The sequence below is a fragment of the Hyla sarda genome, chromosome 11 (assembly GCF_029499605.1).
Source record: "Hyla sarda isolate aHylSar1 chromosome 11, aHylSar1.hap1, whole genome shotgun sequence".
NCBI classification, from domain to species: Eukaryota; Metazoa; Chordata; class Amphibia; order Anura; family Hylidae; genus Hyla; species Hyla sarda.
Genome location: NC_079199.1, coordinates 52,786,840 through 52,810,416, shown reverse-complemented (window position 1 = coordinate 52,810,416; position 23,577 = coordinate 52,786,840). Strand labels below are relative to the sequence as shown.

Below are 23,577 nucleotides of genomic sequence, written 5' to 3'. Positions count from 1 at the left end.
CCTACTTCAAACATTTACATGATGTTTCCTTTAGGCTCTTTTTCTGAAAGGTAAATTTCCTTTTATCAGTCAATTATTTATTATTACCTATTATCAATCTGCAGGGTTTCTGAGTTTTCCTCCCTTTTCTGGGAGTCCGTATTTCTGATTATTCCCATGAATAAAGTGGGTCTTTACTTTGATCCCTTTTTTCTACTAAATGTGTTCTGTCTTTCCTATCTGTGAGCACATAGGGGGAGATTTATCAAAACCTGTCCAGAGGAAAAGTTGCCCAGTTGCCCATAGCAACCAATCAGATCGCTTCTTTCATTTTTAACAAGGCCTCTGCAAAATGAAAGAAGCGATCTGATTGGTTGCTATGGGCAACTGGGCAACTTTTCCTTTGCACAGGTTTTGATAAATCTCCCCCATAGTACTCACTTTGTTTTGCCCTTCCTATCCTTGCAATTGTGCCCTGCGCTGTCTGGATGTTCTCCGAATCATGCACATTTATCTTGCTGCTTAGTTATTCTGTAGATTCCTTATAATGGCCTTTCTTCCAAAGAAAACATGGTATAAGGGAAAGATTCTGCCCTTTCAAGTCACTGCACACTCCACACAAGCTTTTTGGGGAATCTTTGGTCAGTTTGCCATCAGACATCTGACTTCCAGGACTGCAAGGCTGCAACCAGGTCTGCAGACTGCACTGTTTCCTGAGTTCTATTATGTCCATACCTTGGCATTCAGTCTGGGCTGCAAGATTCTTCAAGCCTGTGGGCTAGTCAGGTCGTATGGTTGTCCCTTATTATTTTTTCCCTCCCTCTTAGGCTACTTTTGTTGTCCAAGGATGATGTTTCACACAACAACAGTTTACAGCTCCCGTCACTGGGGATGGTTTGTGTTGCTTTTGGTTCTTCTTCCTGGGATTAGCCTGCTGTTTGTTTTTGTTATTCCTTGTTTTTGTTATTCCTTTTTTGTTTTTTTTTATTGATTTTCGAACAAACTGGTTAGCCTATTGTTAATAGTAGGTGTATAGCTGGCCTAGGTGGAGCCAAGATTTTTTTCACCCTAGTGCCACATTCTAGTGGAAGGGGCCCATACGCACATTGCTGTGTTCCTCAATGATAAAAGGACTTTACTGGGAGCAACTCCTTTAGTATTTATATATACACCCTGTTCCAAATTATTATGCAAATTCTATTTAAGTGTCACAAAGATGAAATATTTAGTTGTTCAGTTTAACTCATGGATGGCATTATGTCTCAGGGCTTTTTTGATCACTGAAAACAATCTCGGACACCTGTGATGATTGGATTGCCAGTCCCATCAAAATAAAAAAAAGTTATAGGGGTCAGAATATGAAAATTTTAAAAATACAAATTTTGGTGCATGTATTTATAATTTTTTAAATTAGTAAAATAAACTAAAACCTACATAAATTAGGTATCCTTGTAACCACATGGACCTACAGAATAAAGAGAACTTGTCATTTTTACTGAAAAGTGCACTGCGTAGAAAAAGGATTCTCTAACAAGTTGCAAAATGGCGTTTTTTTTTTATTACACCTCACAAATAGATGTTTTTTTTTTGTTTCTCCCCATATTGTGTTATAAAATAAATGATGTCGTTACAAAGTACAACAAGCTCTTATATTGGTATGTAGGTGCAAAATTGAACGCGTTATGATTTTTATAAGGAGGAGGAAAAAAACTAGAGTGCAAGAACGAAAATAGTTTTGAATCCTTAAAGGGTACTCCTCTGGAAAACATTTTTTTTTTATGAACTGGTGCCAGAAAGTTAAACAGATTTCTAAATTACTTCTATTTAAAAATCTTAATCCTTCCAGTACTTATCAGCTGCTGTATACTACAGAGGAAGTGGTATTTCTTTCTGGAGTTCTTTTCTGCATGACCACAGTGCTCTTTGCTGACACCTCTGGCCATTTTAGGAACTGTTCAGGGTAGGGGCAAATCTCCATAGCAAACATATCCTGCTCTTGACAGTTCCTTAAATGGATAGAAGTGCCAGCAGAGAGCGCTGTGGTCAGACAGAAAGAAAATTCAAAAGGAAAAGAACTTTCTGTGGCGCATATAGCAGCTAAGTACTGAAAGGATTAAAGGAAAACTGTCACTTGTTTTCTCCCACACTATCCACAGGTACTGGTGGATAGTGCGGGAGACGCTGATTAAAATGTGCCCTACCTTGTTCGGATCTGCGCCGCCGTTCTCCCGCAATTGTAGTTTTATTATCTGTTGAAATCTTCCTGTAACTTGCATGGGCGGGGCTTCAGCCCTTAACTGGCACTGACGTCAGGGGGCAGGGGGGGGGGGGGGTGTTAACTTTCGGTTTCCCCATTCTGCCCACCCACTGTAAGCTGGGCAGAACGGGGAAACCGAAGGGGACCGGCGGGTGGCAGCGGGCGGCTATCGGTGGCAGAAGAGGCAGCGATGCGGCTCCCTGGATCCTACGGAAGTCGGTGAGTTGCCTAGCAACATCTGGAGGGCTACAGTTTGAGACCACTATACAGTGGTCCCTAAACTGTAGCCCTCCAGATATTGCAAAACTTCAACTTCCAGCATGCCCAGACCGCTGTTAGGGCATGCTGGGATTTGTAGTTTTGCAACAGCTGGAGGGCTACAGTTTGGAGATCACTGTGCAGTGGTCTCTAAACTGTAGCTCTCCAGATGTTGCAAAACTGCAAATCCTAGCATGCCCAAACAGCTGTCTCTGAGTGCTGGGAGTTGTAGTTGCGTACCTCCAGCTGTTGCATAACTTCATCTCCCAGCATTTCCTGACAGCCACTGACTGTCCAGGCATGCTGGGAGTTTAGCAACAGCTGGAGGCACCCTGTTTGGGAATCACTGGCGGAGGATACCCCGATGTAAACCCCTATGCAATCCCTAATTTAGTCCTCAAATGCGCATGGTGCTCTCTTACTTCGGAGCCCTGTCGTATTTCAAGGAAACTGTTCAGGGCCACATATGGGGCATTTCCATACTCTGGAGAAATTGCACTACAATTTATTTATTTATTTATTTTTTTTTGGGGGGGGGGGGGGGGGGGGGGGAGACTTTTTCTCCCTTTACACCTCATGAAAAGGAAAAGTTGGGGGCTACACCAGCCTGTTAGTGTAAGAAAAAAAAAAAATTTACACTAACATGCTGGTGTTGCCCCATAGTTTTTATATTCTCAAGCGGTAAACGGAAATACCCCATATGTGGGCGTAAAATGCTCTGCGGGCGCACAACAAGGCTCAGGAGTGAGAGCGCACACATGTACATTTGAGGCCTAAATTGGTGATTTGCACAGGGGGTGGCGGATTTTACAGCGGTTCTGACATAAACGCAAAAAACTAAATACCCACATGTGACCCCATTTTGGAAACTACACCCCTCATTTAATGTAACAGTGTTTTGAAATTTACTGTGCTTAATAATTTGGAACAGTGCATTGTAAGTTTTTTATGTTTAAAAAAAATACTGTTATCATTAGGAGGTTTATTCAATAAAATTTAAATTGTACTCTTAATAGTCGATAACATGAGAATTATGCTGACTGTTATTTACATCAATTATTCAGGTAAATGAGAAGATGAGAAAAATATAATTTACATAATAATTTGGAACTGTGTGTGTGTGTGTATGTATGTGTATATATATATATATATATATATATATATATATATATATATATATTTATATATATTTATATATATATATATATATTTATATATATATATATATATATATATATATATATATATATAGTGATGACTCACTCTTGCAAATAGGTGCGGTTGCAGTATAGAGGCAAGGAAGCAGTATTTTCCAAATCAAAGTTTTATTCACACTTTAAATTCACAGCCTGTAAATGCAGAACAAAGGAAAACGTAACAAAAGTCCACCTGTATTCCTTACGTGTTTGTTCACACCTCAGACCATGCGATGCGGTATCAAGCAAGTCTTTTCCAGGCCTCCAGGCAGGCTGCTCACCAGCTTCCAACCTTGGAGCAAATGTAGGGAAGAACTCCAATCTTACCTTTCTCTGGCAGTGTGAGCTACAACTAGCAAATCCCCCTCAGCTGGTGAAACAGGTTGCCTTTAAGGCAAACAAAAGGCGGCCTGGATTGTGGGGAATGACCCCCCCCCCCCCCCCCCCCCAGTGGCGTTGCTAGGGTTGGTGTCACCCGGTGCGATAGAAAAGGGTGTCACCCCCATGCCTACCTCCTCCCCCCAGTAAGTTTTTAGCCTGTTGTGTCAGACACCACTGGTGTAGCGCATTGTGAGAAATTCCAGTAAAATAATCAGATATACCAGTTGCCACAGAATAGGAAAGTGTTAAAGAAGTTTTTTTTTACCATTTAAATATACAGCTCCCAGAATTACTTAAAGGGTTACTCCACTGGAAAACATTTACTTTTATATCATCTGGTGCCAGAAAGTGAAACAGATTTTTAAATTACTTCTATTTAAAATCTTAATCCTTACAGTACTTACAAGCTGCTGTATGCTGCACAGGAAGTTGTGTGGTTCTTTCCAGTCTGACCACAGTGTTATTTGCTGACACCTCTGTCAATATCAGGAACTGTCCAGAGCAGGATAGGTTTGCTATGGGGATTTGCTCCTACTATGGACAGTTTTTGACATGGACAGAGGTGTCAGCACAGAGCACTGTGGTCAGACAGAAAAGAAATTAAAAAAGAAAATAACTTCCTTTGAATCACTTATACAGCAGATAATAAGTGCTGGAAGGATTAAGATTTTTAAATAGAAGTAATTTAAACAAACCCCATACAATCTGTTTAACTTTGTAGCACCAGTTGATTAAAAAAATGTTTTCCAGTAGAGTACCCCTTTGAGCAGTGGTAAGGTTATGCTGGGAGTTGTAGTTTCACTGACCTAACTGTAGAACTGACAAGCGACTACAGCTCTGATAGGACATAGTGAGGAGAATACACAATGATATCAGTGACTACAGGTGACATATTCTCTATAGTGAGGAGAATACACAATGATATCAGCAGGTGACGTCTCTCCTATATGTGAGGAGAATACACAATGATATCAGTGATTACAGGTGACATCTTCTCTATAGTGAGGAGAATACACAATAATATCAGTGACTTAAGGTGACGTCTTCTCATATGTGAGGAGAATACACAATTGATATCAGTGACTACAGGTGACGTCTTCTCTATAGTAAGGAGAATACACAATGATAATCAGTGACTACAGTGACGTCTTCTCTATAGTCTTTCCTTATCTAATTCAGATGGTACATACCGCCTAGTCCAGCTAAAACTTCTGTCTGTAGAATGTGACGCCCAGACGTCTCCTCACTATGTCAGCGCGTTCTCATCCTCTATATGAAAACAAGTATTATTATAAACCTGCCAGACACTGTATCCTCTAAATATAATACTACTATACACTATACTCTTTGATTATAAACCTTCCATACACCATACCCACTGAATATACTACCACACACTGTACATTCTGAATATAATACCAACACATACTGTACACTCTGAATATAAATCTGCCACATACTGTACCCCTGAATATAATACCGCCACACACTGTACCCTCTGAATATAATACTACAACACACTGTACATTATGAATATAATACTACCACACACTGTGCCCTCTGAACATAAATCACACCACATACTGTACCCCTGAATATAATACCTCCACACACTGCGCCCTCTGAATATAATACTTAGAGATGAGCGACTTACAGTAAATTCGATTCATCACAAACTTCAGTGCACACCCTCTGAATATAATACCACAACTGCAGTAACACCCCTCAACATCCATTAGCTGATGCTATTACCACGGGGAGGGGGGTATTGGTGGTGTTGCTAGTGGATGATGGGGGTGCTACTACTGGGGGGGTGTTGCTGGAGGATGATGAGGGTGCTACTGGCCATCCCCCCTGGCAGTATCACCGCCATCATCCACCATCAGGATCTGCTGATGGAGGTGCTACTGCTGGTGGGGGGGGGGTGTTGCTGGTGGATGATGAGGGTGCTACTGCCAGGGGGGGAGCATAAGGTAGGCAGCAGTTCCCCCACATTAGGTAGGCAGCAGTTCCCCCACATTAGATTAGCAATTTCCCCACATTAGGTAGCACAGATTCCCCACATTAGGTAGCAATTTCCCCAAATTAGGTAGCACAGATTCCCCCACATTAGGTAGCATAGATTCCCCACATTCGGTAGCACAGATTCCCCACATAAGGTAGCATAGACTCCCCACATTTGGTAGCACAGATTCCCCACATTAGGCAGCAGTCTCCCCACATCAGGTAGCATAGACTCCCCACATTAGGTAGCATAGACTCCGCAGATTTGGTAGTAGTTTCCCCACATTAGGCCGCAGGTTCCCCTGCAGGTTCCCCACAATGGGTGAAAGTCTCCCCACATTAAATCGCTGGTTCATCCCCCCCCACACACACACACACACACAAAGAGTCACACAGTCACACAAACACACACAGTCACACACACAGTCACACACACACACACAGTCACACACACACACACACAGTCACACACACACACACAGTCACACACACACACACAGTCACACACACACACAGTCACACACACACACAGTCACACACACAGACACACACACAGTCACACACACACAACACACACAGTCACATACACACACACACAGTCACATACACACACACAGTCACATACACACAGTCACATACACACACACACACAGTCACACACAAACAGAGATAGAGACAGAGAGACAGACACACACACACACACACAGTCACACACAAACAGAGATAGAGACAGAGAGACAGACACACACCCACTCACCCATCCAGCGCAGCGATCCTTCTCACCGGGCGCCCTGCGACGTAACTGACGTCCTCCTGCGCGGCCATGCTTTTGACGTCAGGCCGGCGCAGACGTGGGAGCGGAGGCCGGGCACATTCATTGCTGGTGAAGGCGAGGGGGTGGGGCGGTGATGACGGACGGGCGCACAGTGCAGGTGAAGTCCGGGGGGGGGTTAGGGGGGTTTGCTGACGGACGGGCGCACCGTGAAGGCCGGGGGGGGATGCTGCATGCTGCGGAGCATCTTGGTGTCACCCCACTAGGTTGGTGTCACCCGGTGCGGGCCGCACCCGGGTCGCAACGCCACTGTCCACCCCCCCCCACCCCCCCCCCCCCCCCCCCCCCCCCAGGCACTTGGTCATTCCCAGTAAGAGCCGTCCCGGATTGGCCTTCCAGCCATACCACGGCCATAGTGGCAGTCTGACACTGAATGAATACCGGCTCTTACTTCACCAAAGCCAGGAGCCTTGGTGACACATATCGCCCATCTACCACGATAACTTTCACCTTCTCACACACACCCCCCCCCCTTTTGTTCAAGCCTGCCTGAGGGGGTGAACACTTGTACAACAGTGGACTCGTGATAGGGCATCGGCATTGCCTAGCATACGACCCGCTCTGTGTCATAATCTGCAGCCTGGTCATCGGGTATGTCAAAATATGCCTGCTGGGATCCGGTTGTCAGGAATGGAGCGGTGACCTCAGCCCACTTGTCCAGGGGTAACCTCTCCCTCACGGCCACTTTTTCAAAGACTGCCAGGTAGGTCTCGTCATCATCCGCGGGGGTCATCTTTGGCAACACCATCCGAACAGCCTTCCGGGCGTCAGGGGTGGTCCGAGTCGCCGCTGCGGCTTGAAGCGCCATCACCTGCTGTAAAATAAATACGAAAAAACTGGGAGCGGCTACAGTTCACATCCACATAAAAAACTTGAGACTTCAAAAAACTATATAAGCTTTGAAACTTACACTCTGTGAGTGGCCAAACAAAAACCTCTCACAACTGTAAAAGGCGTCTTAGTAAAACGGATACATTTTCGGTTGCCGCTGCACTCCCCCCTGGTGGAAAATTTCCCACCCGAAAACGAACAAGACTGGAAAAAAGAAAAAATTGGAGTAGCGGACACACCTTTTCCCACAACAGCTGAAATCCACAAATAAAAAATAAGTGAGACACTTAAGTCACTGAGGGGAGCCGAAGTCCATTATGTTCCCCACTTTAGTTCCTCCAGCTGTTCTTTCAGCAATTACTTCACAATTGACCTGGAAAACTCATCTTTGCAAACTCATATCGGTACGAGCTTCACTTATGTAAGGAATTGACATTTATTTCACATATAAAAACAGTAATACATCCGACATGTTGCAGAGTTGCCTCCTTCCTCAAGGAATGACATATGAAAAAACAAGGTTCCTATTTCTACTCTAGTTTTCCTCTCTCACTGGAAATGACATGTATAAAATCTAAAACCACTTTGCATGTATGTATATAAAAAAAAAGACATCACACACGTTCCAACATTTCATTAAAACCTTTTGGGGATAAAGTGTCAAATTTAAATATATAATAACTTTCTATTTTAGACAAGGTTTAAAACCTTAGACTTTTTCCAATTTGCTCTATTGGAATAACGGTTAGCAGTTCAGTATCTGCATTGTGGACTATGACAAAATGTCGGAAAACACTTTAAAATATGGATGTCTAATATTAAATCTATGGGACGTAATTCTTTTTCTCAGGGATTGTGATGTCCTCCCTACATATTGGATCCCGCACGGAAATTCCTAAACATTACATATTCAAAACTACAGTTTAAAAGTATTTAAATTTCTATCTCTTCATTACTAATAACTGACTTTACACCATGTTTGATATTTTTAGACGTCCCACATTTTTAGTGTCCAAATTTTTGGACTCCTATTCCGTAACTTTTAACCCCTTAAGGACCAGGCCCATTTTGGCCTTGAGGACCAGAGCGTTTTTTGCACATCAGACCACTGTCACTTTAAGCTTTAATCAATGCTTTTACCTTTCATTCTGATTCCGAGATTTTTTCGTGACATATTCTACTTTATGTTAGAGGTAAAATTTTGTCGATACCTACATAATTTCTTGGTGAAAAATGCAAAAATTTGATGAAAAAATTGAAAATTTTGCATTTTTTTTTTACTTTGAAGCTCTCTGCTTATAAGGAAAATGGACATTCCAAATAAATTATATATTGATTCACAAAATCAATATGTTTACTTTGTTTGCATCATAAAGTTGACATGTTTTTACTTTTGGAAGACATCAGAGGGCTTCAAAGTTCAGCAGCAATTTTTCACAAAATTTTCGAAATCTGAATATTTCAGGGACCAGTTCAGTTTTGAAGTGGATTTGAAGGGCCTTTGTGTTAGAAATACCCCACAAATTACCCCATTTATAAAAACTGCATCCCTTAAAGTATTCAAAATGACATTCAGTAAGTGTGTTAACCTGTGTTCCCAGGATTAGCAGCAAAGTGAAAGAGAAAGTTCAAAATCTTCATTTTTTACACTTGCATGTTCTTGTAGACCCAGTTTTAGAATTTTTACAATGGGTAATAGGAGAAAAAGCCCCCCAAACTTTGTAACCCAATATCTCTCGAGTAAGGAAATACCTCATATGTGTATGTAAAGTGTTCAGCGGGCGCAGTACGGAAGGAGCTCAGAAGGGAAGGAGCGATCATGGGATTTTGGAGAGTGAATTTTGCTGAAATGGTTTTTGTGGGGCATGCCACATTTTGGAAGCCCCTATGGTGCCATAACAGCAAAAAAAAAGCACCGCATGGCATACTATTTTGTAAACTATACCCCTCAAGGCACGTAACAAGGGGTCCATTGAGCCTTAACACCCCACAGGTGTTTGACGACTTTTCGTTAGTCGGATGTTTAAATGAAGGAAAACATTTTTTTTTCACTAAAGTGCAGTACTCCCCCCTTTACAATTTTTACAAAGGGTAATGGGAGAAAATGCCCCCAAAATTTGTAACTCCATCTCTTCTGAGTATGGAAATACCCCATGTTAGGACGTAAAATGCTCTTCAGGCGAACTACAATGCTCAGAAGGGAAGGAGTCACATTTGGCTTTTGGAAACCAAATTTTGCTGAAATGGTTTTTGGGGGGCATGTCACATTTAGGAAGCCCCTATGGTGCCAGAACAGTAAAAAAAAAAAAAAAAAAAAAAAAAAGACATGGCATAGTATTTTCGAAATTACACCCCTCAAGGAACGTAACAAGGGGTGCAATGAGCCTTAAAGGGGTAGTCCAGTGGTGAAAAACTTATCCCCTATCCTAAGGATAGGGGATAAGTTTGAGATCGCTGGGGGTCCAACCGCTGGGGCCCCCTGCAATCTCTCTGTACGGGGGGCCTGGCTCTCCGGCCAGATATCGGGTGTCAACCCCGCACGAAGCGACGGCTGACACGCCCCCTTAATACATCGCTATGGCAGAGCCGGAGATTGCCGAAGGCAGCGCTCCGGCTCTGCCATAGAGTTGTATTGAGGGGGCGTGTCGGCCGCCGCTTCGTGCGGGGGTCGACACGCCCCCTTCGCGCAGGCTGCCGGGGCCCCAATCAGGAGATTGTGGGGGGCCCCAGTGGTCGGACCCCCCGCGATCTGCAACTTATCCCTATCCTTAGGATAGGGGATAAGTTGTTCACCACTTGTTCACTACTGGACTACTCCTTTAACACCCCACAGGTGTTTAACGACTTTTTGTTAAAGTCAGATGTGTAAATGAAAAATTATATTTTTTTCACTAAAATGCAGCCTTTTCCCTAAATTTTAAATTTTTAAAAGGGGTAATAGGAGAAAATGTCCCCCAAAATGTGTAACCCCATTTGGAAATACCCCATGTGTGGACGTCAAGTGCTCTGCTGGTGAACTACAATGCTTAGAAGAGGAGGAGCGCCATTGAGCTTTTGGAGAGAGAATTTGTTTGGAATGGAAGTCGTGGGCCATGTGCATTTACAATGCCCCCATGGTACCAGAACAGTGGACCCCCCACATGTGACCCCATTTTGGAACCTACACCCATCACGGAATGTAATAAGGGGTGCCGTGAGCATCTACACCCCACTGGCGTTTGACAGATCTTTGGAACAGTGGGTTGTGCAAATTACAAAAAAAATGCACTTCTCCTTCTCTTCTGAGCATTGTAGTTCGTCTACAGAGCACTTTACATCCACATATGGGGTATGTTCATACTCAGAAGAAATGGGGTTACAAATTTTGGGGGCTTTTTTCCTAATTTCCTTTGTGAAAATGAAAAATTTGGGGTAACATCAGCACTGTAGTGAATTTTATTTTTTTTCATTTTCCCATCCAACTTTAATGAAAATTTGTCAAACACCAGTGGCGTGTTAAGGCTCACTATACCCCTTGTTAGGTTCTGTGAGGGGTTTAGTTTCCAAAATGGGGTCACATGTGGGTATTTATTTTTTTGCGTTTGTCAGAACCGCTGTAAAATCAGCCACCCCTGTGCAAATCACCAATTAGGGCCTCAAATAAATGTACATAGTAGGCTCTCACTCCTGAGCCTTGTTGTGCATCCGCAGAACATTTTACACCTACATATGGGGTATTTCCGTACTCAGGAGAAATTGCGTTACAAATTTTGGGGGTATTTTTTCCTTTTACCGCTTGTGAAAATAAAAAGTATGAGGCAACACAGGATGTTAGTGTAAATTTTTTTTATTTTTTTACATTAACAGGCTGGTGTAGACCCCAACTTTTCCTTTTCATAAGGGGTAAAAGGACAAAAAGCCCCCCAAATTTGTAACGCAATTTCTCCCGAGTACGGAAATACCCCATATTTGGCCCTTGAAATACGACAGGGCTCTGAAATGAGCGAGCACCATGCGCATTTGAGGACTGTGCTAGGGATTGCATAGGGGTGGACATAGGGGTAGTCTATGCCAGTGATTCCCAAACAGGGTGCCTTCAGCTGTTGCTGAACTCACAGCATGCCTGGACAGTCAGTGGCTGTCCAGAAATGCTGGGAGTTGTTGTTTGCAACAGCTGGAGGCTCCGTTTTGGAAAAACTGCCGTACAATACGTTCTTCATTTTTATGAGAGAACAGTGTAAGGGGGTGTATTTGTAGTCTGTTACCCTTTATTATGTGTTAGTGTAGTGTTTTTAGGGTACATTCACACTGGTGGAAGTTTACGGTGAGTTTCCTGTTAGGAGTTTGTGCTTCGGTGAAAAATTTGCAGCAGCTCATACTTGAAGCAGGAAACGAACTGTAAACCTGCCCGTATGAATGTACCCTGTACATTCACATGGGGGGGTGTCAAACTTCCAGCTGTTGCAAAACTGTCAAACTGTCAACTCCCAGCATGTACTGTCAGACCGTGCATGCTGGGGGTTGTACTTTTGAAACAGCTGGAGGCACACTGGTTGGTAAACCTACAGTAACAGGTTCTGTTACATAACTCAGTATTTTCCAACCAGTTCTGCAACAGCTGTAAGTATGCAACTACAACTCCCAGCATGCCAAAACAGCTGTTTGCTGTTTGGGCTTGCTGGGGATTTGCAGTTTTGCAACATCTGGAGGGCTACAGTTTAGAGACCACTGCACAGTGATCTCCAAACTGTAGCCCTCCAGATGTTGCTAGGCAACTACTCACCGGCTTCCGTAGGATCCATGGAGCCTGCCGCACGTCATCACCGCCTCCGAGAATCGCCGCCAAAGGTAAATGACCCCCGGCATCGGTCACCGACGGTTCCCCTGCTCTGCCCGGACAACAGTGGGTGGGCAGAGCGGGGGAACCAAACATTAACCCCGCCCCCAATCTTCTTTTGGTCGATTGCTTCTGATCGACCCATAGGAGGGGTGGCACCTCACTCCTATCCCTTCAGGGGGATCGTGGGTGTCTTGGACAACCCCGAACCCCCTTATTTTCCGGGTCACGGGAGAACCGTATAACCCGGAATTGCCGCAATCGCCGGTGTGAGTTCATTGGCGATTTGTGGCGATCACAGACATGGCGGGGTCTCAGGACCCCCCTGGGCATATGGACGGGATGCCTGCTGATAGATATCAGCAGTCATCCCAATCCGGTCCCCGCCGCGCGTCGTTACAGGTACGCCCTTGGTCCTTAAAGTTGTAACGGGCTAGCAAAAAAAAAAAAAAGGATGGTGGGAGCTACCCTTTAAGGACCGGGGGTTTTTCCGTTTTTGCATTTTCGTTTTTTGCTCCTTGCCTTTAAAAAAATCATAACTCTTTCAATTTTGCACCTAAAAATCCATATGATTGCTTATTATTTGCGCCACCAATTCTACTTTGTAATGACGTCAGTCATTTTGCCCAAAAATCTACGGTGAAACGAAAAAAAAAAATCATTGTGCGACAAAATTGAAAAAAAAAAACGCTGTTTTGTAACTTTTGGGGGCTTCCGTTTCTACGTAGTACATTTTTCGGTAAAAATGACACCTTATCTTTATTCTGTAGGTCCATAGGATTAAAATGATACCCTACTTATATAGGTTTGATTTTTTCGTACTTCTGGAAAAAATCATAACTACATGCAGGAAAATTAATCTTCTGACCCCTATAACTTTTTTATTTTTCTGTGTATGGGGCGGTATGAGGGCTCATTTTTTGCGCCGTGATCTGAAGTTTTTATAGGTACCATTTTTGCATTGATAGGACTTATTGATCGCTTTTTATTCATTTTTAAATGATATAAAAAGTGACCAAAAATGCACTATTTTGGACTTTTGAATTTTTTTGCGCGTACGCCATTGACCGCGCGGTTTAATTAACGATATATTTTTATAATTCGGACATTTCCGCACGCGGTGATACCATATATGTTTATTTTTATTTACACTGTGTTTTTTTTTTTTTTATGGGAAAAGGGGGGGTGATTCAAACTTTTAATAGGGGAGGGGTTAAATGATATTCATTCACTTTTTTTTAACTTTTTTTTTTTTTGCAGTGTTATAGCTCCCATAGGGACCTATAACACTGCACACACTGATCTTTTACATTGATCACTGGTTTCTCATAGGAAACCAGTGATCGATGATTCTGCCGCTTGACTGCTCATGCCTGGATCTCAGGCACTGAGCAGTTATTCGGCGATCGGACAGCGAGGAGGCAGGTAGGGGCCCTCCCGCTGTCCTGTAAGCTGTTCAGGATGCTGCGATTTCGCCGCGGTTATCCCGAACAGCCCACTGAGTTAACCGGCAGCTTTTACTTTCACTAAAGGGTTAATAGCGGGTGGCGCCGCGATCGGCGCTGCACGCTATTAGCAGCGGGTTCCGGCTTCACTATGATGCCGGGTTACCGTGTAACCCCGCGTTATATCACAGGAGCAGGACCAAGGACGTACCTGTACGTCCTTGGTCCTTAAGGGGTTAAAAAGAAAAAAAGTTTTTCACCAGAGTACCCCTTTAAGCACCAGGGAGCAAAGGCGTACTTGTACGCCCTTGGTCCTAAAGGGGTAAAAAGCAGTAATTTTTTAGGGCACCTTTTTATCTGTGTAAGGTTATTATTTTTATCTTTTTTTAATTTTCATTATTAGTTTTTTCCAGTTCTCTCAGATCTTTTAAAATCAATTCATAAAATGTTTCTATATAATTGCTGCGGCTTTGAACTTTATAGAATTTTGAAATTTGATTTTTCAAACCAGATGGAATAGGACTATTTAGGAGGGCATTTGCCAAATCTTCCGGTTCTTCAAAAACAATATTTGGTATTTTTTCATTAGATTTAATAAGAAGACCAGGACATTTTCCTTTTTATTCTTAATCTGAAAAAAATGCTTTTCTTTTCTTTTTTTTTTTTTGTCAGTTTTCTGATGTATTCATTCAGATCTCTATACATTTCAAACAGATCCATATCCATAGTTGGACAGTATGACAGGCCTTTTTGAAGTACCTTAACCTCTTAAGGACCAATGACGTTGTGGAACGTCATGGCACCCTGGGCTTTAAGGACCAATGACGTCCCACAACGTCATGGCGTTTTCCGGTCCCTGCCGCTCGCCGGGCAGAGATCGGAACGGCATGCCTGCTGAAATCGTTCAGCAGGCATGCCGTGGAAATGCCTAGGGGGGGGGTCCCGGGACCCCTGCATGTCGGCGATCGCAGAAAATCGCATGTCAATTCAGACATGCGATTTTCTCCTATTCCGGGCTGATCGGGTCTCTGGTGACCCTATCACCCGGAAAATAGGGATGCTCGAACCTGTGAGTGACAGGCCCCAGCATCCTGCAGGGTAGGAGTGAGGTCGCAATGCTGCGATCTCCTCCCATCCCCTGCCATTGGTCAGAACTGATTCTGACCAATGGCAGAGCAGGACGGTGGGTTGCCATGGAAACCCCCCGTTCTGCCCACCCCTTGATGTCAGGCAGAACGGGGGGATAACATGGCGGCCGGTACCTGAAGGAGAAGACTCGTGGGGCCCGGCAATCATGGCAGATATTCACCGGAGATCCCGGCTCAGGTAGGGAATCGACGGTGGGGGGGGGGATAATGGAACTGAAAGGAAAGTGATTTTTACTGTGGCAACCACTAGGAAGGCCGAACTGCAACTCCCAGCATGCCCAGACTGTCTGGGCATGCTGGGAGTTTTAGTTTCGCAACATCTGGAGGGTCACAGTTTGGGGACCACTGTTACAGTGGTGCCCAAACTGTAGACCTCCAGATGTTGCCAAACTACAACTCTCAGCATGCATAGACTGCCCAGGCATGCTGGGAGTTGTAGTTCTGTAACATCTGGCCCTTCAGATTTTGCAATTTTCATGAAATTTTTGAAAATTGCTGCTCTACTTTGTAGCCCTCCATTTTATGATGCCAACATAAAGTGAACATATTGTATTTGTGAATAAAAATAACATTTGTTTGGAATATCCATTTTCCTTACAAGCAGACAGCTTCAACGTTTGAAAATGCTTAATTTTCATGAAATTTTGGAGTGCAAGTAACGCCGAAAATTTACCACCAAAATAAAGTAGAATATGTCACAAAAAAACTCTCTCAGAATCAGAATATTCGGTAAAAGCATCTTAGAGTTATTAATGCTTAAAGTGACGGTGGTCAGATGTGCAAAAAACGCTCTGGTCCTAAGGTGTAAAATGGCCTGGTCCTTAAGGGGTTAAATTCTTCCCATGTGACTGTATGTGATAAATTAAATTCCCCCCCTTAGGGTTTCTTCATTTGGGTTAGGCATTTCAGAGATCAAGCTTCTTTTCTTCTTTTGTGTGCGCTTCCCTCCTCTTTTTCGTTTTCTTCTTCCTCTTGTAATAGCTTCTTCCTCGTCCTGATTCTGCCTATCGTTGGGAGAAAAAAACTGTGGCTTTTTTTGGACTGGTTAGAGTAATGTGGGTTTTCTCTTTTTCTCTGCAACGCGTCGGATGTATTACTGTTTTTATATGTGAAATAATTGTCAATTCCTTACGTAAATGAAGCTTATACTGATATGAGTTTGTAAAGAAGAGTTTTCCAGGACAATTGTGAAGTACCTGCTTAAAGAACAGCTGGAGGAATGAAAGTGGGAAAGATAAGCTTGCTGGCACGAGGGAGATCACTTGTAGAGATGAGCGAATTTACAGTAAATTCGATTCGTCACAAACTTCTCGGCACGGCAGTTGATGACTTTTCCTGCATAAATTAGTTCAGCTTTCAGGTGCTCCGATGGGCTGGAAAAGGTGGATACAGTCCTAGGAAAGAGTCTCCTAGGACTGTATCCACCTTTTCCAGCCCAAGGGAGCACCTGAAAGCTGAACTAATTTATGCAGGATAAGTCATCAATTGCCGAGCCGAGAAGTTCGTGACGAATCGAATTTACTGTAAATTTGCTCATCTATAATCACTTGCTTTAGTAGTAGCTGATTGGTCTACTGCTGGTGCTTGTTGGCCTCCTGCTGGTGCCTGTTGGTCTCTTGCTGTTGCAAGTTGGCCTCCATGAGCGCTTTCACCACGGCCTTTATTATTCACAACACTGCAAACACTGGATCACTGCAGATACTGGACAGTCGCTTATCGGCTGTTCGTTGCCCCTAGCAACAATTCTAGTGAGTTTTCCCCAACTTGGTTCTTGGCAACCGCGTACTTCAACTCAACTGCGGCCCTCACTGCGTTGCCCGCATCCTACACCAAATGTGATGACTCGCTCTTGCAAATAGGTGCGGTTGCAGTATATAGGCAAGGAAGCAGTATTTTCCAATTCAAAGTTTTATTCACACTTGTCACACAGCAAACAGCCTATAAATGCAGAACAAAGGAAAACGTAACAAAAGTCCACCTGTATTCCTTAGATGTTTGTTTACACCTCAGACCATGCCATGCGGCTTCAAGCAAGTCTTTTCCAGGCAGACTGTTCACCAGCTTCCAACCTTGGAGCAAATGTAGGGGAAGAACTCTACTCTCAGCTCTCTCTGGCAGTGTGAGCTGCAACTAGCAAATCCCCCTCAGCTGGTGAAGCAGGTTGCCTTTAAGGCCAACAAATATATCGCCCATCCACCACCATACCTTTCACCTTCTTACTATATATATATATATATATATATATATATATATATAATATATATGTATGTGTGTGTGTGTGTATATATATATATATATATATATATATATATATATATATATATATATATATATATATATAATATAATATAATATAGTTTTTTTTTTATTTTTTTATGTACTGTCTGTCATACTTTTTGTTCATATATTTAAATCATTCAATAATATTTGAATTGTTTAAAAGAGTTTGTTTAGCCCAAGGAATATTTTTAAAACTAAGTCGGGCTGATAGAAAATTAAAAAATAAGCCACGCTCACCCGCACTGATCCTGATACTGAGTGATCTGGACTGTGAGCAAATAGAACAACAGTTGCAGGGGATCAGTGCAGGTGATTATGGCTTTTTTGTGTTTTTAAAATTTTATTAGGTTGAAATTCCCTTTTTCATTGTCTTTAATTCTTTGAGCAGCTGAAGAATCTCCCACCCTATGGATTTCTCTACCACAAGCAGATACAGTCACTCTTCAGACAGTGTGGTCAAGTAAAATCTATATTGTTTGATGTATCAAAGTAAGTAATATTAATAGCAATGATGTGAGAAATAGCAAATAGTGACATATCTTTCTCTTCCAAGGTTTTTCTGTGCTTGTTTTACAAAATTTACCTCTTTGCTTGCCATGACAGTTCATTGAATATATATATATATATATATATATATATATATATATATATATATATATATATATATATATATATTTTTACCTCTTATGGTTGCATGTAGTCTGATTTACCCTTTCATTTTCATTAGAGCGTTTGTGGAGTTTTCTCGCAATCCTACTGAAAGATTTAAGACACTCACTGAAGTACATTTGGCGCTTAAGACTGCACAGCTGAAAGTTCCTCTTACCCTTAATGCCCATTCTGCAGAGACAATTGAAGAGCTTTCTACAGGAGACACTTCTACTTTAAAATTAACCAGGTAATACATATTATTCTTTTTTTAAGCAAAGAAGTCAACAATAAAAAAATAAAAAATAAAATGTAATTCAGACCACTGTCACTTTATGCATTAATAACTCTGGGATGCTTTTACCGTTTATTCTGATTCTGAGAGAGTTTTTTTGTGACATATTCTCCTTTAACATAGTGGTAAATTTTCGGCGTTACTTGCATCCTTTCTTGGTGAAAAATCAAAAAATGTTATGAAAATTTTGCATTTTTCTAACTTTGAAACTCTGCTTGTAAGGAAAATGGATATTCCAACATTTTTTTTTTATTATTTATTCACAAATACAATATGTCTACTTTATGTTGGCATCAGAAAGTTGACATGTTTTTACTTTTTGATGACATTAGAGGGCTTCAAAGTATAGCAGCAATTTGTAAAATGTTAACGAAAATTTCAAAATCTGAATTTTTCAGGGAACAGTTAAGTTTGAAGTGGATTTGAGGGGCATTTCTGTGAGAAATTCCCCATAAATGACCCCATTACAGAAACTACACCCCTCAAAGTATTTAAAATGACATTCAGAAAGTTTGTTAACCCTTTTGGTGTTTCATAAGAAAAGCAGCAATGTGGAGGAGAAAAATGTAAATCTGCATTTTTTACACTAACATGTTCTTGTAACTAGGGATCGACCGATATCGTTTTTTCAGGGCCGATACCGATAATAGGTGTAGGTTAGGGCCGATAGCAGATAACTTATACCGATATTCCGGTATAAGTTATCGGCTATTTATCCCCCCGCAACACCGCTGCAGATCATTGATTTAAAGCGGGAGCTTTAAATCAATGCACTGCAGTGGCTTTTGCGGTGCCATAGTCGCGCACGTCACGTCACACGTCATTGCGCACAGCGTAACGCAGGACGGAGAAGGAGCAAGAAGTAGCGTGGGCCCCGGGAACAATTAATTATAAAACCGGGGATGGGGGAGGCAATGGGTCCGGGGCGGTGGTAATTGCCGATACCGATAATGCTCAAAATCATGATTATCGGCCGATAATATCGCCCATACCGATAATCGGTCGGTCCCTACTTGTAACCCCATTTTTTTCATTTTTAAAAGTAGTAAATGGAGAAAAAGCCCCCCCAAAATTTGTAGCCCAATTTCTGTCGAGTATGGAAATACCTCATATGTTGACATGAAGTGCTCTGCGGGCTCACAACATGGCTCAAGAGGGAAAGAGCAACTGTGGGATTTTTTTAAAGCAAATTTTGCTGTCATGGTTTTTGGGGGCCATGTTGCATTTAGGAAGCCCCCATGATGCCAGAACAGCAAAATAACCCCCACATGGCATACTATTTTGGAAACTACACCCCTCAAGGAACGTAACAAGGGGTATAGTGAACCTTAACACCTCACAGGTGTTTGACGACTTTGCGTTGAGGTTTGATGTGAAAATTGAAAATTAGAATTTTAACTCCAAAATGATGGTGTTACCCCAAATTTTTCTTTTTCACAAGGGGTAGTAGGAGAAAATGGACTCCAGAATTTGAAGCCCAATTTCTTCCGATTAAGAAAACACCCCATATGTGGATGTTAAGTGCTCTGCTGATGCACTACAGGTCTCAGAACAGAAGGAGCGCCATTGGACTTTTGGAGAGAGAATTTTGATGAAATTGAAGTCGGGGGCCATGTGCATTTACAAACCTCCCATAGTGCCAGAACAGCAGAAACCCCCCACATATGACCCCATTTTGAAAACTACACCCCTCACAGAATTGAATAAGGGGTGCAGTGAGCGTTTACACCCCACTGGCATTTGACAGATCTTTGAAACCGTATCTACAACTCCCAGCATGCCTTTTGACTGTCCGTGCATGCTGGGGGTGGCATTTATGCAACAGCTGGAGGCACACTGGTGGCAAAACAAGGAGTTAGGTAACAAACTCTGTTACGCAAACAGGGTGCCTTCAGCTGTTGCAAAAACTACAACCCCCAGCATGCATGGTCTGTCAGTGCATGCTGGGAGTTATAGTATTGCAACAGCTGGAGGCACATGGGTTGGGAAACACTGAGTTAGGAAACAGACAATGTTTCCCAACCAGTGTGCCTCCAGTTGTTGCAAAACTACAGCTCCCAGCATGCCCAAACAGCCGAAGGGTATGTTGGCATTTGCAGTTTTGCAACAACTGGAGGAGATCAGTTTGGAGACCACTGTGTAGTGGTGTCCAAACTGTAGCCCTCCAGATGTTGCAAAACTACAGCTCCAAGCATGCTCGGACTGCCCGGGCATGCTGGGAGTTGTAGGTCGGCAACATATGAAGGGCCACATGTTTCCGAACTACAACTCCCTGCATGTCTGGGCATGCTTGGCATTGTAGTTTTGCAACATCTGGAGTGCTACAGTTTGAGCACCACTGTATAGTGGTGTCCAAACTGTGCTCTTCCAGATGTTGAAAAACTACAACTCCCAGAATGCTGAGACTGTCCAGGCATGCTGGGAGTTGTAGTTCTACACCATCTGAAGGGCCAGATGTTACAGAACTACAACTCCCAGCATGCCTGGGCAGTCTGCACATGCTTGGAGTTGTAATTTTGCAACATCTGGAGGGCTACAGCTTGGGCACCACTGTATAGTGGCTTCCAAACTGTGGCCCTCCAGATGTTGCAAAACTACAACTCCCAGCATGCTCAGAAAGCCTTTGGGTGTCTGGGCATGCTTAGAGTTATAGTTTGGCAACTCCTAGAAGGCAGCAGTGAATGTCACTTACCACTGATCTTCACTGCTGCCTCCACCGCTGCTCCGCTGCCGCTGATTCAGTAGACTCCGGCCTCCTCGTGACTCCGGTACCCACTGCCACCTCCTGTCCCTTCCCGGAGAGTGGCAGGGGCCGAAAGAACGCAGGGCATACCTGTACGCCCTTAGTCCATAAGGACTCTGAATGGGTACGCTCTGCGTCCTTAAGGGGTTAAAGGGGTACTCTTGGGAAATTGTGTATATGCATATATATATATATATATATATATACACAGATATATATATCCACCCAACACACTACCTGGATATGATCCCTGTAAATCATCCTGCCTGATATGCATGGCTCATGTGGCCCCTGTTTTTTACTCTGGCTGCTTGCTATTCTTCCCCCTTGCCTCCCAGAAATGATTGCAGCTCTGCTCTGCAAGCTGGCTTCCTTTCTGAGAGCAGCCCCCACCCTCCTGCTGTGAGCAGAGAGAAGTTCAGTGAGTAATTGGCTGGGACCATATACACCTTCCAGTTCTCTAGAGAGAGCAGAGCTCTAAAGAGAGCAGAGCTCATCACTGCAGGGCAGAAACCACATGGTTTGTGTCCCTCAGGAGGGTGGGGGCAGCTTTCAGAAAGGGATTTGGACAGAGGCAGAGTGGATGACTGGATGATGTAATTTTCTCACTCCATGCATGTAAGGGAAAACTGCTCTATATCGCTCATGAATGATAAATAGGTTGATGAGAGGGAAAGGATGGGTTATGGCTTTCGTTCCCTGGAGGACCCGGCCATTTTTTGAACATCTGACCACTGTCACTTCAAGCATTAATAACTCTGGGATGCTTTTACCTTTCATTCTGATTCAGAGATTGTTTTTTCGTGACATATTCTACTTTATGTTAGTGGTAAAATTTTGTCGATACTTGTTTCATTTCTTGGTGAAAAATTACAAAATTTTATGAAAAAATTGAAAATGTTATGAAGCTCTCTGCATATAAGGAAAATAGACATCCTAAATAAATTATACATTGAGCCACATACACAATATGTCTACTTTATGTTTGCATCATAAAGTTGACAAGTTTTTACTTTTGGAAGACATCAGAGGGCTTTCAAGTTCAGCAGCAATTTTTCACAACATTTTCAAAATCGGAATTTTTCAGGGACCAGTTCAGTTTTGAAGTGGATTTAAAGAGCCTTCATATTAGAAATACCCCACAAATGACCCAATTATAAAAACTGCACCCCTCAAAGCATCCAAAATGACATTCAGTTAGTGTGTTAACCCTTTAGGTGTTTCACAGGAATAGCAGCAAAGTGAAGGAGAAAATTCAAAATCTTCATTTTTTACATTCGCATGTTCTTGGAAACCCAGTTTTTGAATTTTTACAAGGAGTAAAAGCAGAGAAATCTTCCTAAAATGTGTAACCCAATTTCTCTCGAGTAAGGAAATACCTCATATGTGTAAGTCAAGTCAAGTGTTCGGCAGGCGCAGTAGAGGGCTCAGAAGGGAAGGAGCGACAATGGGATTTTGAAGAGAGAGTTTTTCTGAAATGGTTTTTGGGGGGCATGTCACATTTAAGAAGCCCCTATGGTGCCAGAACAGCAAAAAAAAAAACACATGTCATACTATTTTGGAAACTACACCCCACAAGGAAGGTAACAAGGGGTACAGTGAGCCTTCACACCCCACAGGTGTTTCACGACTTTATGTCAAAGTTGGATGTGTTTTTTTTTTTTTCCACTAAAATGCTAGTTTTTCCCCAAATTAATTTTTTTTACAAGGAGTAATAGGAGAAAATGCCCCCCAAAATTTGTAACCCCATCTCTTCTTAGTATGGTAATACCCCATATGTGGACGTCAAGTGCACTGCGGGCGCACTACAATGCTCAGAAGAGAAGGAGTCACATATGGCTTTTGGAAAGCACATTTTGCTGAAATGGTTTTTCTAGGGCATGTCGCATTTAGGAAGCCCCTATGGTGCCAGAACAGTTAAAAAAAAAAAAAAACACATGGCATACTTTTTTGGAAACTACACCCCTCAAGGAACGTAACAAGGGGTACAGTGAGCCTTAACACCCCACAGGTGTTTGACGACTTTTCGTTAAATTTGGATGTTTAAATGAAAAAAATATATTTTTTTCACTAAAATGCTGTTTTTCCCCCAAATGTTACATTTTACAAGGGGTAATAGGAGAAAATGCCCCCCAAAATTTGTAACCCCATCTCTTCTGAGTATGGTGATACCCCATGTGTGTACGTCAAGTGCACTGCGGGCGCACTACAATGCTCAGAAGAGAAGGAGTCACATTTGGCTTTTGGAAAGCACATTTTGCAGAAATGGTTTTGGGGGCATGTCGCATTTAGGAGGCCCCTATGGTGCCAGAACAGTAAAAGAAAAACACATGGCATACTATTTTGGAAACTACACCCCTCAAGGAACGTGACAAGGGGTCCAGTGAGCCTTACCACCCCACAGGTGTTTGACTAATTTGGATGTGTAAATTATTTTTATTTTTTTTTACTAAAATTGAGATTT

General features: G+C 42.7%; 1 protein-coding gene across 2 annotated transcripts in view; it reads left to right on the top strand.

The window, feature by feature from the left end:
- The window catches only part of TDRD9 (tudor domain containing 9), a 318,925-nt gene that overhangs the window by 230,637 nt on the left and 64,711 nt on the right, over nucleotides 1–23,577 (top strand). For both annotated transcript variants that reach the window (XM_056545568.1, XM_056545567.1), the window contains 2 exons: nucleotides 17,816–17,916; nucleotides 18,155–18,325. In XM_056545568.1, the coding sequence (XP_056401543.1) occupies nucleotides 17,816–17,916; nucleotides 18,155–18,325 (272 nt within the window). The remainder of the gene's footprint in view (nucleotides 1–17,815; nucleotides 17,917–18,154; nucleotides 18,326–23,577) is intronic.